The sequence below is a fragment of the Lepidochelys kempii genome, chromosome 1, assembly GCF_965140285.1.
Source record: "Lepidochelys kempii isolate rLepKem1 chromosome 1, rLepKem1.hap1, whole genome shotgun sequence".
NCBI classification, from domain to species: Eukaryota; Metazoa; Chordata; order Testudines; family Cheloniidae; genus Lepidochelys; species Lepidochelys kempii.
Window position 1 is genome coordinate 250,072,275 of NC_136380.1, and position 16,947 is coordinate 250,089,221.

The window sequence follows — 16,947 nt, forward strand, 5'->3', positions numbered from 1 at the left end:
ATTATAATAACAAGTAGGAGAGGATAGGTTTCCCTCACAGTCTCTATTTAAACACTACTATAGAGTAAAAACCCATAGAAACTTTTCTGTCCCTAAGGAAAGAAGATGGGAATCTGAATACACACAGTGGGCTGATCTCTTGAGTAAGAGTGTACCAATTTTAGTGACTTTTTAGAGTATATAATCACTCTTTAAATCTCTTCTGACAAATGAGGTGAAATCATTTGATATTTTTGAGGAGTATCATGTTTATGGATTAGCAAATGAGAGCTAATACATTTCTGCTGTAAATTGAAAATTTCACTGGAAGTACTTTACCCCTTTCAGAGTCTGTCAAAAGACCATCGGATGAAGCTTCTGCAGCAACAACAGGAGGTGGCAGGTCTTTCTAAACAGCTGGAACATGTCATGAATTTTTCCAAGTGGGCAGTTTCCAGTGGCAGCAGCACAGCGTTATTGTACAGCAAACGCCTGGTAAGGCTTGGAAAGACAGTATTCCTTAGTTGCTAAGGGGCCATAGTTAAGTCAAACAAGTGAATTTTCTGCGTCTTAAGTAAAGTCAAGGAATTAATCTTGTTGATTACTTCAGTATATTTCAGCACAAGTGTGTAATATACATTTTTTCCTACAACAGCACAAGTTGAGGAGGATGTTAAAACTTTGACTTCTGATCCCTCCTGGATATTCCTGAAAATCTGAATTGTTACAGGTTGTCCACTGAGACAGGGATTGTCACACTGCTGTGAAAGTGTATGAATCACTTCTGTTAACCTTTTTAGGATGAAGCATGTCTCTGTGTATACATGCTCATACTGTTAACACAGTTTTTTAGCTCAAGGATGAGGTGATCCAAACATAATGGATAATATAGATATAGCTTTTTAATGTAAAATTAACATGTTGGCTCCCCACAGTCAGTATAACCTTCCATTGAAAGGTTAAGACCTTGTCTTCAGACTTTCAAGTCTGCATAATGTAGCTGATGCTATAGGTTGATATGTACTAAAGCCAAACTTTTTAATTTTAAAAGAGAAACCAAGGCCTAAAGATAGAAAGGTCCTGCTACATTACAAGTACAATTGTAATTAAAATAAAAATAAAAATTAGAGACATGGGCATTTACACAATTGCAGATAAATGGAATTGTGTTATATTCACACACTGTCTTTTCTGTTATCACAATTGTTTGCTCATCCACACCTAACAGGTTTCCTAACCATGAGTGTATCAGTGCATTCTGGTCAACTATCCCATCATGCCTTAGCAAGACACAGAGGGAGACTTTCAAAGCACAAAGGAAGTTAAGTGCCCAGCTCCTGCCAAAGGCAAAGACATTTGGAAGTTGGATGCCTTTGAAATCTCCTCCAGAGGACATATACCTGTACAGAGGAACATGTGAGGCTGTGCACTGTGGGATATCCTGCCACAGAAAGCTGGGAAGGAGCATAACCTAGCCAACTAAATTACACAGATTACTGCTAGGAAGCCCTATCCACACTGCAGAAAAAGAAACGGGCTGAGCAGGTTGCAGGAAGACTACATATGCCAACCTAGACTTCTGGCATGAACAAAACACTGTTAGCTGTTGTGAATAACTGTAGTAGCTAACAGTTTTAGTCATCTAATGAATAGATAAAAACCATATGTAGAGCCTGGTATGCCATAGGCAGTTTAAAAGCTCTCAAGTGAAATATGAACTAAAATTGAAGCAATCCTGTGACGTTAAGTACCCCAGCTACTGCTGGTGTCCACAGGAATCCTGCATTCAAAGTGGTAGTGATTACAGCTTTAAACATTCCCACATCCCCTTTTAAAATATGTATTTTGTCACGCATTTTCACACTGGTTAGGTATTCTAGAACTGACGTACCTAAAGTTAAGGAAACTACAAGTAAATAAGGAACTCTATGAAAATATTTATATAGTGGGTAATTCATGTCAGTACAAGCAGGGAAGTTAAATTAACCAAATGTATGAGATTAAGAGGCATCTTCAGTAGAATTTTTTTTTTTTTTTTTTTTTGAGGAAGATTTTGAGAGGAATTGGGATTAGGAGGAATCCAGAAAAAATAGGTGTGTTGAGTTGGCTAGCTTTTGCCTGTCTGAAGTTGTCTGTATTATGTTATAATTAGTACTTGGATTAATACGTCAGCCCTTGTGTTTTCTTGGGCCTTTTTTCCCCAGTTTTTTCCTTCCTAATAAAACCCGAATCTTTAATTGTCTGACCTGAAGTATTCTACTCTTCATAATGTTTTCTCTCCAATTGTAAACATAATCTAATTGTTGAAACTAAGGGCTTAGAAAAGCTCTTAGATATTAGAACATTTCAGAGAATTCTTATACATTAATTCATTTCATTATTGGGGGGAGGGAGGACAGAAATTTTTATTCTGAGAACATCCTTTCTAATGAGAATAGTAAGATCTGACCGACATGAGAATAGAGGACTTTCAGACCAGGAATGATCACATAAAGAACAGAAAGTTTATTTGCAAATATATTGGCTCATTACATTGTCATCTAAGGATGACTACATATCTCTACAGTTGGAAAAACTTAATTTCTTTATACTGTAGTTAATGAGTGTTGAAAATTACTTTATTTCTGTGGGTGGGGAGGGGAGAGTGGGAAGTTGAAAATCTTTGCTTTTAGTTGGTTGCACAAATCTCTGTTCTTTTCACCCCAATTTAAGGCATTTTTCTCAGATAATAAACATTAAACCCTGCTGTTGTCTTGTGGGAAAACAGTACAAGTTAATCAGGGTTTTTTCCTATTAAAAAAAATTTGTTTTGTACAAGGTGTTTTCCTGTTCTAGATTACATATCGTCTACGGTACCTCCTTCGAGCAAGGTGTGATGCTTCACCAGTGACTAACACCACTGTCCAGTTTCACTGTGATCCTAGCTTCTGGGCTCAAAATATTTTCAATCTAGGTATGATGTGGCTCCTGCTTGTTTTATCAACTTCTTTAGAAACTGGTAGTATCACTAAAAATAGTTTTGTCAGCTGAACAGCCTTTCAGATATATAATTGAGTGTATTTCTCATGTGTTCTTTCATATATCTTCTACTGGTGGACAGAAATTACTCTAAAGTGCGTGTCTGATCTGACTCCATATTGGATGCTTTTCCAGGTAGTAAGGCTAGCTAGGCAGTGCCTAACTAGTTTTAGCTGACTGAGCTGAGGCATAAGAACTGAGGTTTGGAGATGAGAAGGAAAAAAGGGGGCAGGGGAACTACAATGGAAATGCATCAGGTACAGAAAGCAGTCTTTTGAGTAATAGTTTTCTGTTGGGGTTAGGTGCTTTTTTCCTAGCTCTATAGATTTTGCTTGCTGTCCTTCCTGGCATACTGTTAACAGATGTGAGCTCATAGAGCAAGCAAAGATTGACCATCCCCACTGTACCATGCTCTCTAGGCAGGCTGGATTCCTACCGTCAGACTGGTATTTGCATTTTCTCTTCTATCTGCCGGTGGCTAGGTTTCTGCTTGTACATCCTGTGATAGGCAGCTCTGTGAATAGCCTGTTCAATATGATTGACTAATTATATGTACTCAGTCTAATGAAGACATGCAGCATAGGAACTGCCCTGCTAGGAGCAGGAATTAGAGTCTAGAAAGACTCTGTCTCGATGAATTTGATTTTCATGCCTCCCTTGTTTTCAATATCTGTAGGTTTTTTTTGTCAGTGTCTTCATCTTTCTGTTGGAACATGGTTTTGGATGTACCTGTCAGGCATTTTGGCCGTTGGTCAAAAAGTGCAACCAGCTTTGCATTATAACTAGGGCCCTACCAATTTCACGGCTGTGGAATCAGCCCTTCCCTACAAAATCTGATCTCCCCTGCTGCTGGGATCCCAGGGGCTCCTAGCTGCTAGTCCAGACGTGCTGGGGAGGGACAGGAGTTGTCCTTCCCCTGCGTGGCTGCTCTTGGTGGGGAGATCAAACTCCCCTCCAGAGGCAGCACAGAAATGAGTGTGGTACACCCTTACTTCTGTGTTGCAGCAGCCCGGAAGCTGGGCTCCTGACTTGTCTCTCTTCCCACCCCCCAACCTCCAAGCTCGGGGCTTCCTCCCACAGCTGCTCCTGCCAGGCTAGGGGCTTCTGCTCTTGGAGGCTGCAGCCAGGGCAGCCTGGGGTCTGGGCTTCTGCCCCCCATCTCGTGATTCCTTCCGCAGCTCAGGCCATTCTCCCCCGACGGTTCCTGGGGCTGCGGGATTCCGCTCCTGCTGGCTGCAGCCGGGGCAGCCCGGGCTCGGGATTTCCATCCCCCAGGGCTACTACTGGGGTTCAGGGTGACCCGGTCGGGGCTTCTGCCCTGGAGCTTCTTCTGGGGCACCCATTTTTTTCACGGTGGGTTCTCAAATTGACTTGGAGCCCGCTGCCTTAATCTGTCTTAATCTGCCTTAACCTGCTGGGGTGCTCCTAGCAGCATGGGGGAGAGCCTATTCACTTCAGAGAACCTCTTCTTAACTGCAGGAAGCTCGGAGGCTGCTGTCTTGGCAGCACAGAAGTGAGGGTGGCAATTTTGGGATCTCTCCCCCCCCACCCCCGCACAATAATTTTGCAAACCCCTTACAATACCATTTTGGGCCAAGACCCCCACGGTTACAACACCCTGAAATTTCAGATGTAAACATCTGAAATTGTGAAATTGACCAATTTTAAGACCCTCTGGCCATGAAATTGACAAGAATGGACTGTGAATTTGGTAGGGCCATAATTTTAACAAAAAGGTGGGGAAATGTTGTCATAAGAGTGCTGTCATGACAAGATCCTTTCTCACAGGTACTGGATAACTACTCGATTTGTTTTCAAGTGATTGCATATGTCCATTCCACTTCAGGTATGTGGGCGCCCAGTGCACTAGCATCTGGGATTTTTCCCTTAGTGGTACCTGTTGGGGTGGTGAATGCACTTTCTGTTGTCTCATCCTGCTGTGCAATGATGTGAAGGGCAGAGCTGTCCCTTACTCTCTCAGTTCCTTCTTAGTGCTGTGACGGTTGTCGGATCACTTTATCTTGTTGCTGCAAGTGTTTCCCTTTTTCAGTCTTGTATATAGTGGGTACTTATTTAATGGTTTGCCTTAGCAGAATTTTTTGCTATTAAGTTTCCTTGTCCTGGGATACTTATTAATATGCTCTTCGGTTCCGACCGCTGGGGAATTGCCTCGGTCGTTGGACTTCAGCCTTTCGATGAATGCAAGAAATCAGTGCCAGGCATTGACTCTCTCACTCCAGGTGCCGCACATCAGAGACTGGTGCCGAATCTGCAGGGACTTTAAGCCCGGAATTAAGAAGTACAGGGCGATCAGACTAAAGCACCTTATGGAGGCAGCCCTCCACCCACCTTGGGAGTGTCCCCATTCAGAGCATGCACCAAGCGAGTCTCCTTCAGTTAGGAGCGGTTGCCTGTCTTAGAGTCTCAACGCAGATCTTCTCTGGTACTGAAGAGGAGGCACCATAAGCTGGCATCGAGGAACTCAGCGCCCAGGAGATTAAGGTCTCTGGCACTGAAGTCCAGCAAACAAGCTGGGAAGGAGGTTAGAGGGGCAAATAGCACATCAGTCAGGGTCGTTGACTGGTGCTGATTGTAGCCTTGTTGAGACTGACATCTAAGGTGACACCATCTTTGACTCAGCAGTATCAAGAGACTGTCCCAGTGCCAACAATACCTCAGGTATATGCTGTGGCACATGATCTGCTGAGTCTCTTGGTACCAGTGTCACCGGCAGTTTAGGAAACATCTCAACAGAACCTTCTAAAAAGTGTGACTTCCTTCCTAGACATACACGTGGAAGTAGTTCAGGAGAGCTCATACAGATTGGTTGCTATCATGGGATCTGTGGGGCCTTCTGAAGTGGCAGTTTGCATAAACGAGGCTATTCTGGAGTTCACTAAAGTGTTGTGACAAACTCCATCTTCCATGCCTCCTACAGCTAAAAGGATGGAGCAGAGGGATTATGTGCCCTCATAGGGGTTTGTGCATTTTTATGTCTCTCCATCTCTGGAATCTTTGCTGGCTTCAGTTTCTAATGAGAGCGCGCACCAAGGTCAGTAGGCATCTACTTGAAAATGAAAAGTTGCAAAAGGGCTTGATCGTTTTATGGAAAAAATATATTTGACAGCAGGATAACGCCTCCAGATTGCTAATCAGCATGTATTGCTGGGATGTTATAACTTCTCCTTCTGGGACAATATTTTAAAATTCATGGACAAGTTGCAGGGTGAGAGCAGGCAAGAGTTTCTCACTATGGTTAGTGAGGGAAAGATGATAGCCAAGACCTCGCTTCAGGCTGCATTGGATGCAGCGGATTTTGATGACAGAGCCAGGGCATCGGCTGTTACGATGAGTACGTGTTTGTGGCTCCAGGCATCAGGTCCTCGTCAAAAGGGCCAAAAAAACCATTCACGATCTCCCCTTTGAGGAACTATAACTATTTGCATAACAGATCGATGACAGGCTTCATAGCCTGAAACAGACTCTTGGGCTATGCACAGGTCTTTGGATATTTACACTCTTCTACCAAAGAAGCAGTGGTTCTGTCCACAGTAGCCTTATCATTACGCTTTCTGTATACCTCACCATCAGGGCCTGGCTTACAAAGAAAGGGAGAAGTTACAGGAGAATACCTCCGCCTTCTCTTTTTTGGGGTCTGCTATAGATTCGTCCAGACAGCATAAGAATACCATGCAGTCAGTTTGACGTTCTGGTTGAGGACAGCTTACCAGTTTACCAGCTTCTCCTATCCCTGTTTTCTTCCAACAGACTATCCCACTTCCTAAGTGCTTGGACCCATATCTCTACAGATAAATGGGTTTTACGCATGATGGAATTGTGATACACTCTTCAGTTTATTGCTGCCGCCCCACCACCTCTGTCCCCCATCCCTTTTCAGGGACCACTCTCACAAAGGTCATCTTTCAGAGGTACAGTCTCTCCTCCTGTTGGGAGCCATAGAAGAATTTCCTCTTCTTCAGAGAGGTAAAGGGGTTTTATTCTCGCCACTTCCTAATCCGAAAAGCAAAAGGAGGTCTCAGAACTATACTAGACATGCCGGAGCTCAATATTTATCTAAAGAAAATAAAGTTTTCCGTGGTCACTCTGGCTTCCGTTATGCCCTTCCTGGATCCTGGCAACTGATATGCTGCGCTCACCTTAAAAGGACACACATTTCCATGTCCCAATAAATCAAAGCCACAATAAATTCCTCAGATTTACGGTTAGCCAATCCCACTGTGAGGCTACATGTCAGGACTGCAAACTGTCTGTCTGTGACCCCACGCGTTTTTACAAAGTGGATGGCAGTGGTGGCAGCGTTTCTGAGGAAATCAGAAGTTTAAGTGTTTCTATACCTGGATGAGTGGTGGGTGAAAGGCCACACCAAGAGCTAGGTAATATCTAGCATGACCATGATCCAAACCACCTTCAGCACAGTAGGATTACTGATCAAAGAGGAAAAGATAGTCCTCTCACCTGTTCAGAGGATAGAGTTTATAGGAACAGTGTTAGATTCTATGGAAAACAGGGTGTTCCTCATGCAAACAAGATTCCAGACCATGCTGGCCGTTTTGTTAGACGTGGAGGCTTATCCTACCACAACAGTTCAGAATTGCCTCAGCCTTCTGGGGCATACGGCCTCATGTATTTACATGGTTCAGTTGGCCAGGCTTCATCTCAGAAAGCTGCAGAGCTGTCTGAGCTTGATGTACTCTCCAATTCGTCATCCAGTGAGCATGGTGGTTTGAATGACCACATGGATCTTAGCCTCTTTGGACTGATGGATAGACTCATCCTGTGTGTGTGTGTGCGTGCGCTTATTCCTTTTGTTCCCCCACAACCTACTTTGCCTTTGGTTATGGACACTTCCGCCCTAGGTTGTGACAGTCCATTTGGGTTCTCTGAAGACTCAAGGGCTATGGCCTAGCCAGGATTAGTTCACTTCATAAATATAAAAGTTGAGCCGTTCATCTAGCTTACCACATCCAGATGGTGTTTAAAAATCAAACTGGACCATGCTCGAGTGAAACTCACAGCATTGATGTGGCCTGCTCAGTCTTGGTTTTTCCACTCTGCTGAGCATCTCAAGCAGGTCTCCATTGACACTATCAGCAGACCTAGATTTGATTTCACCAGGCCATGGTTGTTGCATCCTTCATCCCAATGTGGAAATCCTTCACCTTACAGCCTGGATGCTCCCTGGTTAACCCCTCAAGAGGAGATCTGTTCAAAGGAAGTACAAAACATCCTCTTGAATAGTAGAAAGCCTTCTACTAAGTAGGCTTATCTATTGAAATGCAAGAGATTCTCCATTTGGTCTCAGCAAAAAGGGGTTTCCCCTGTCCGGGCTCCAATACAACATACACCAGACTGTTATATCTAAAACAGCAAGGTCTTGCTGTTAGCTGCTAGGTGAACCCTAACGGAACTATCTTGGCTTTCCGCCATCTTACTGGTAATCACTCTTTTCTCTAACCTCATGTCAGTCAGGCTTTCAAAGAGTCTGGAAAGGTTATATACCCAAGGTAAGGATTCTGTTCCTCCTTGGGACTTAAACCTAGTGTTAGCAAAACTAATGGGTCCTCCCTTTGAACCTCTGGCTACCTGTTTGTTGCTCCATCTCTCAGTGAAGGTCGCCTTTTTGGTGGTACTTACCTCATTGAGGTAACTGGCGAGTAGGTGAACTGAGAGTTCTAGTATTTGATCCACTGCATACAGTCCTCTACAAGGAGAAGATAGACCTATGCTCTCATCCGAAGTGGTTTCTCTCATCCATATCGGTCACTTAGCAGCTTACCAACTTTCTTTCCTAAGCTTCATGCTAAGGATGAGGAGAGGCTCTACCTATTGGATGTTAGGAGAGTATTCGCATTCTGCTTGGACAGAACTAAATTGTTTAGGTTGTCCTCACAGCTGTTTGTGGCAGTCATGGGTCTTCTAGTCTCATTTCAGAATCTTGTCATGGATTTCCTCCTGTATACATTTGTGGGGTGTCCTGGCCAATGTAACTCTGCCAGATAGGGTGCTGGCACGTTCAACGAGATCCCATGTGGCCTCTGCAGCATTTCTATCTCACATGCCTATACTGGACAATTATAGCGCTGCAGCTTGGTCATCAATACATACTTCTGCTTCTCGTTACGCCATCTCCCAACAGTCTAGAGATGATGCCAGATTTGGACGTGTCCTACAATAATTCAAGTAGACTCCAGTGCATCTCCAGATTGAACTGCTTGTCACCTGAAGTGGAATAGACACATGTAATCACCCGAAGAAAACAGTTATTAACCTGTTCTGTAATTGTTCGAGATTTGTTGGACATGTCCATTCCGTGACTCAGGGGTCAACAGAACAGTGACTCCACCCTTTATATCGTCGCGCAGCTAATGCACTGGACACCCATCCACCCAAAGTGGAATGGATGTGTGCAACACATTTTGAAGAACAGTCATTACAGAACAAGTTAATAACTGTTTATTGTCTTTGGGAAAGAGATCACAAAAGAGGTGTATCTGTATTTTTCCTTGGGGGGTGAACCCTCCAGCCATGTGAGTAATGTGTGTGTGAATAAGTATAAAAGAAGCTGTTTTTCTTTATTTCCAGGTAACCTTTCTTTCCTTCCTTCTGATATGCCTTTGAATTGTTGGGTTCTGCTCCCTTGAAGTCTGAGATACTGAAATGGGAACAGGAATTCCATGTGGGAGCCTGTGTGTTTCAGGCTATTAGAATGGTTTCATGAATAATAATTTAGCACTGGCCCCTTTTGGTATGTCTCCATGGTTTATTACACAGTTTCAGAAGTTGAAGCCACCAGGGGTTAAAGCTTCAGAGTCAAGGTTGATCGGGAACTTTTTTTCCCCATAGACCATGTCTTGTAAGAGTTCTTGTATATTGAAGAATCTCAGGTCTGAAGTTGTGTTAGCTGGAATACTAGCTAGACTCTTTACTGGCAGTGTGATAATATCTGAAGGCTAACTGGGTGTTACTAAACAACTTAGCGATTGGGTGCTGTTTAGAATATATCTAAGAAAATGAAATAACAGCATTATCAAGTGTCTCATTTCAAGTTAAATAACCCATAGTTTTCAGTGTAATGGAAGGGCCCTCATTGTTATCGATGGCACAGTAATGCACACAGTTCTGCAGCCACTGACACAGATTTTGGAAAGAATTGTTTACCCATCCTTTAAACTGCAATTAGGAATGGTGACCTGATGGCATAAAAAGAGGGAAATTATGAGAACCTGCGTATCTCCCAAGTGTAAGGTGAACATTAAAACATATGTTTTTATTTTTTACCAGGTTCTCTGGTAATTGAAGATAAAGAAACCCCACTACACATGCCCAAGAGCCCTGTGATGGAACCAAATTTACAGCCACAAAGTGGCTTACCTTCAAACCAACTGTCTAAGTTCCCAACACAGATCAGTTTAGCTCAACTACGACTCCAGCACATGCAGCAGCAGGTGATGGCTCAGAGGCAGCAGGCTCAACGCAGGGTAGGCCCAATGGGTCTACCGAACCCAAGAATTCCAGGGCCCATGCAGCACACTCCTACTTCTCATCAGGTAAACTATCATTGTTCCAGAGAGAAGACATGTCTGATCGTACTTGTTCTAATAGAATGATAACGGTGACTTATAGTGACATTTCATTGGCGCAGCAGTCTTTAGCACATATAGTTATAAGGAAGCCCATATTGTATGTATTTACAGCATTTTTTTCAAGATCTCAATGCCCATATCTCTAGAACTTCCAGATAATCTCTAAGCATTGTAAAGAACTCTTATTCTTTGAGTGATGGTCCCTGTTGTATTCCACTGTGGATTACACATGCTCCTGGACCAAGAGAATTTGAAAGCAGTGTCCATTGGTCTGCACATGCACCTGGCTCACCTTGTCTCTCCAAGGGGATAAAGGATGGGGCGGCCAGCTGCCTCTCAAGTTCCTTCTCACCGCTGCGTGGTCCGAACAGAACCTTTAAGTTTCCACAGCTTCGGCTTAGTTCTACAAAATAAAAATCATCAGTTTGTAAATAGTGTTAACAGTTTTAATAGTTTTTACTGTTTAGCATTAAATTAGTCTAAAAACCCTGGGACACCGTTATGCCCAGGACTCCAGGCTTCAAACTCTGTGCTTCCTGCCATGATCCTTCTCAGTCAGCGGCAACCACCAGTGCTGCCTATACTGCCTTGGGGCAGCTCACTGCACCTCGCTGCGATGTATCGGCTGATCATTCCTCAGCCGTATCCAAGGAGGACAGGAACTTTAACTCCGCAAATACCTCATGGAGAAGGCCATGACTATCAGACCCAGACTAGGGAACTCCCCTCGTACGAAAGCCTGACTCAGCAAGGAGTGCACCTCCTGTTGCAAAGTCTGACTCTGCTTTGGGAGAATCTACCCTAATGGACCCCATGGCGGGATCTTGTCAGGAAGCTAGGAAGCACATTCATAAGCATGAGACTAAGTCTTCCTCTAAGTCCACTTCAAAGAAGTCTGACTTGGCTGTAAACAAGCCCACTAACTTGGCCTATGAGGATTTAGGGTGTATTAAGTCCCAGTGGCACAACAAGAAAGCCCATAAGCATTGGGCTCCATCTGTACCAGACTGCGTTCCGTTGGTACTGTCATCCCTAGCATGTCCCAAAACCTGGGATCCTTTGGCACCGACGAATTCTGATCACTGCCAACTTCAGATACCACCCTTCTCACCATTTCCAATGGCCTGAACAAGCAGAACTCCTCTCACACTGGGGAGATATGAATCTGTTGCCACCTCAAGGACGTTTTCGCTCTCCCAGATCTGGAATCCCCTCCTCCACCAGGCTCTTCCACTTCCAGGGAGATATTGCCTCTGGGAGAATCAACTGCTGGAAGGAACTTATTACCCCTCCCATATGCAGAATACATCTCCCCTCCAACAGCATCAGCAATACTGCCACTGGAACCAGAATCAGCCTTCTCCCTGGGAGATGCTAAACCCTCTGATGAGCTGCTTTTCCCTGACCCTGTGTGTCCTCCACCACCTAAAAGACCCATATTGGTTTGGGTCCAACATCCGCCTAAACTCACTCTGAGCTGCTGGTACCTCATGCCATGGGGGCCCCATGACCACTTATCTATCCCTCCTACTGGCTGTATTGGGGGCCTTTGGACAGTATCCATTTGCAGAGTTGATCTGATTTGCTAGGGAGCCATCCCTTGCCTCCCATCTAAGGAGACAGTCAGATCTGCACCTTCATCCATCCATCGGAGGAGGAGGAACATTATGCTCCAGATCCAGCAGTTCTGCCAGAACCAGCAAGACTGCCATTGTCATTTCGAGACAAAAAGGTGACTTCTGTATCCCCTTCCCTTACCCAACAACAGTGACTTTGGGCAATTCCAGGACTTTCTCCTCAGAGTTGCTGGAGAGCTTCAAATTCCTTTTGAGGGGATCCAAGACTCCTAGGACAAACTCTTAAATATCCTGCACACTTTTGGGCCCAACAGAATAGCTCTCCCTGTTAAGGAGATCATTTTGAGATCCAGTTGAGATTTTTTGAACTAGAAATACAGATTTTAAAAAGGAAATTTTTTTTCCTTTGGAGCTGCTGGAAAAGCAGCTTGTTTTCTCTCTGCTTTGGAGCCAGAGCTGAGACAAAAGGGGATTATCTTTGTGAATTGCAGGTTTTCTTTGCCTGGAGGCAGGGTACTTAATTCCTGCAGGGAAATTCAGTCTTCCAACCCAGAGGTTTTTTTTTTTCCCCCTAAAAGTAAATAGGGAGGGGGGTGTTCTACCCATTTGCCTGGAGACAAAAGTGTCAAGGTTCCTCCCCCACTCTGAACTCTAGGGTACAGATGTGGGGACCTGCATGAAAAACCTCCTAAGCTTATCTTTACCAGCTTAGGTCAAAACTTCCCCAAGCTACAAAATATTCCACCCTTTGTCCTTGGATTGGCCGCTACCACCACCAAACTAATACTGGTTACTGGGGAAGAGCTGTTTGGACGCGTCTTTCCCCCCAAAATACTTCCTAAAACCTTGCACCCCACTTCCTGGACAAGGTTTGGTAAAAAGCCTCACCAATTTGCCTAGGTGACTACAGACCCAGACCCTTGGATCTTAAGAACACTGAACAATCCTCCCAACACTTGCACCCCCCCCTTTTCTGGGAAATGTTGGATAAAAAGCCTCACCAATTTGCATAGGTGACCACAGACCCAAACCCTTGGATCTGAGAACAATGAAAAAGCATTCAGTTTTCTTACAAGAAGGCTTTTAATAAAAATAGAAGTAAATAGAAATAAAGAAATCCCCGCTGTAAAATCAGGATGGTAGAGACCTTACAGGGTAATTAGATTCAAAACATAGAGAACCCCTCTAGGCAAAACCTTAAGTTACAAAAAAGATACAAAGACAGAAATAGTTATTCTATTCAGCACAGTTCTTTTCTCAGCCATTTAAAGAAATCATAATCTAACACGTACCTAGCTAGATTACTTACTAAAAGTTCTAAGACTCCATTCCGGTCTATCCCCGACAAAGACAGACTATAGACAGACCCACAGACCCTTTGTTTCTCTCCCTCCTCCCAGCTTTTGAAAGTATCTTGTCCCCTCATTGGTCATTTTGGTCAGGTGCCAGCGAGGTTACCTTTAGCTTCTTAACCCTTTACAGGTGAGAGGAGCTTTCCCCCGGCCAGGAGGGATTTCAAAGGGATTTACCCTTCCCTTTAAGATTGTTTTGTCGCTATAGAAAAAAAGAGTCAGAGGGCATGTCCTCTCCACCCAAAGAATCTTCAGATAGATTTCTGGCTGCATCCTACTCTCCGCTTTCTAACCTTGTTGCACCAGAGCACAAGCAACAACTATGGCATCTCTTCAAGAGGGACCCTTCTTAGACATCTATAAAGCAACCACATGGGGCTCCGTTCACACATTTGCAAGACAGCATGCACCGGTGCAGGACTCTTCTGCCGATACCTCCTTTGGGATGGTGGTACTCTGATCAGCCCTACTGTCTACATCGTCAAACCCTCCTCCTGCTTAGGTACTGCTTGTCAATCACCCACAGTGGAATGGAACAGGGACCATCACTCCAAGAAGAGGAGGAGGTTACTTAAAGAACTGGAGGTTCTTTTGGATGCATGGTCCTTACCTGTATCTCACTATCCGTCCTCCTTCCGCTCTGCTTTGGATCTTATCTGATTTGTGGTAGAGAAGGAACTGGAGAGGCAATCGGTTTGCCCCACTCTTTATCCCTTTGGTCAGAAGCACAAAGTGAGCCTGGACACCCATGCAGACCAATGGACACTGCTTTCAAATTCTCCGGGTGCAGACACTGTGGTGCCCAGGTGTAACCCACAGTGGAATACAGAAGAACCGCCAGTTAGAGGTAAGTAACCTCCTCTTTTCATATTATTACACAATTTGCCTCCGTGATTAGTTCAGATAGAATAATTAATTGTAACTTGTTATATTTTACTCTTATCTTAATTGTCAAGATGCATCAATGCTGAGATCTGATTTCATCTTACATTTGAGTGAATGGTTCAGTACTATGTATGTCATGTATTTTAAAAGTTTAAATAGGAAGTTGAGGGAAGAGTTTTTTCTGGAGTGTTTGGTGTTAGTCCTCAGACAGCTAACTGAGGGGATTGTCTGTCTCTTCCAGCAGCCACCTCCACGCTTGATTAACTTTCAGAATCACAATCCCAACTCTAATGGGTCAATTCTTCCTGCTCAACAAATGAGGTGTCCCCAGAACCAGAATGTACCAAGACTAACAATAAAGCCCAACCCATTGCAGATGGCGTTCTTGGCACAACAAGCTATTAAACAGGTAAACTTTCTCCACTCACCCACCCAAAAATAAAAATTGAATACTGTAAACATTCATTTTATAACTTACATTCCTTACTTTTCTGGGATGGATTTACAGCGAATATACTACTGTCTAGTCCAGTGATTCTCAACCTATTTACCATTGTGGGCTGCATATGCAGCTTTCTCTGTATTATGTGGGCAGCATCCACACTATATATATAGTCTCTGAGCCATACAACTACGTGGTGATTGGGCCGCAAGCGGCCCACAGGTTGAGAGCCACTAGTCTAGTTCATGACAAGATACCTAATGATTTTGAAATGAGTTAATTGTCAAGTACAGTCCATTCCAACTACTTTGACTAGAGGAAGAGTTAGACTTTGTCTACATAACATGTTACTTCGGTATAACTTATGTCATTTAGGGGTGTGAATGAACCATACCCCTGAGCCATTAAGTTGTACTGACCTAAGCACTGGTGTAGACAGTACTATCTTTCTCGTTGGCATAGCTACCGCCTCTCACAGAGGCAGGAGTTACTAAGCCAATGGGAGAGTTCTCTCCTGTCTGCTTAGAGCAGTGGTGGGCAACCTGCGGCCCATCAGAGTAATCCATTGGTGGGCCGTGAGACAGTTTGTTTATGCTGATTGTCTGCAGGCACGGCTGCCTGCAGCTCTCAGTGGCTGCAATTCGCCTTTCCCAACCAATGGGAGCTGCAGGAAATGGCGTAGGCCATAGGGATGTGCTGGCCGCTGCTTCCCTCACGGGCCGCAGGTTGCCCTCCGCTTGCTTAGAGCATCATCACCCCAAGCGCTACAGCAGCGCAGCTACATCAGTACAGCTGTGCTCCAGTAAGTGCTATTGTGTAGATGTAGCCTGAGTGAATTATGGTTTAAATGTTTGCTTTAATTTATTGCTATGTTTATTTTGTATCTATCACTGACTTCTGGGCAGCCTGCAAAACTTAACACAAACACAAGTTCTGTTCACTGCAGTCTATGACAAACAGAGTAGAAAATCCCGCCCTCTAATTTCCCCCGCTGGCTACTGCATCAGTAAACAGACAAAAGCCTGCTTAAAAAGCTCTAGCTACCACTAGGCTCTGGAGCTTGCCACGCCTGGACTCTTACAGATGAAGAGAGGAAAGAAATTCCACAGTTGTGGACCTTCTGCTGCAAGTGATCAATCCCCAGCTGATCAGCAGTTATCTGGGGATAAGAGTGAATACTTCAGCTACTTTCTAGCTGCTCAATGAGGCAAATACCAATGAACCAACACACCATTTAAGGCTGATCATACACTTAAAAAGAGCAGAGTATCTTGCCACCATAGGAAGGAATGAAACACTGATCTGTGACCTAAGAAATGGAATAATAGTGCCATGGCTATCACAGTCATGTGAGCTGAATCAAAGAGAAGATCAAGATTGCTTCACAAGTCCTTCTTAAATCATTTAAAAAAAAACAACCAAACACCTTAACATCGTTCCACTGTCCACTTAAATAACAGTACCTAGTTTACAGTACTAAAAATACAGGAGCAGCTTTTCACCTTCAGCCCATTGTCGGTAGTGCATTTATTCCACTAAAACTATTCTGTCCCTCTGCAACATTGTGCATGTTCTCACGTGTAAATACTAATGCATGTTATCAGCAGGAAATAAATTTTAAGTTTTAAAAATCTCATACATTTGTCCTACCTCTTATTTCTCTTTTTTCCCATTTCTAGTGAGTCATGATTTGAGGCTACAAAGCAAATATGAATTTCAGTTCTAACTTCAACTCATTCTGCTTTTGTGTTGCTGCTTGCTTAGTTCAAACATGTTAGTGTCAGTGTATGTAATAGATGTCTTCTACCACGCAAAGAACAATGATGAATTCTGGTTGTTGTTTTTTGTTTTTTTGTTTTGTTTTTTTTTAGTGGCAGATAAGCAGTGGACAAGCATCAGCTGCTCCGTCAACTGCAAGCAGCACTACATCCACCCCTTCCAGTCCCACTGTTACTAGTGCTGCAGGGTATGATGGGAAGACATTTGGTCCACCCATGATAGATCTGAGTTCTCCAGTCGGTAGTTCCTATACCCTACCTTCTCTTCCTGATGTAAGAGTAACACACAAGCAATGGTTTATAGCTTTTATT

At 43.8% G+C, this 16,947-nt stretch overlaps 1 protein-coding gene across 6 annotated transcripts in view; it reads left to right on the top strand.

Annotated features, from left to right (window-relative positions):
* Positions 1-16,947, top strand: part of TRIM24 (tripartite motif containing 24) — a 138,125-nt gene that overhangs the window by 90,444 nt on the left and 30,734 nt on the right. For 5 of the 6 annotated variants that reach the window (XR_012156085.2, XM_073322713.2, XM_073322728.2 and 2 more), the window contains 5 exons: positions 328-474; positions 2,815-2,932; positions 10,300-10,565; positions 14,657-14,824; positions 16,729-16,908. Coding sequence is in view for 5 of the 6 variants with exons in the window: in XM_073322713.2 (XP_073178814.1) it covers positions 328-474; positions 2,815-2,932; positions 10,300-10,565; positions 14,657-14,824; positions 16,729-16,908 (879 nt within the window). In the remaining variant the exon portion in view is untranslated. The remainder of the gene's footprint in view (positions 1-327; positions 475-2,814; positions 2,933-10,299; positions 10,566-14,656; positions 14,825-16,728; positions 16,909-16,947) is intronic. The other variant, XM_073322719.2, reaches the window with a different exon arrangement.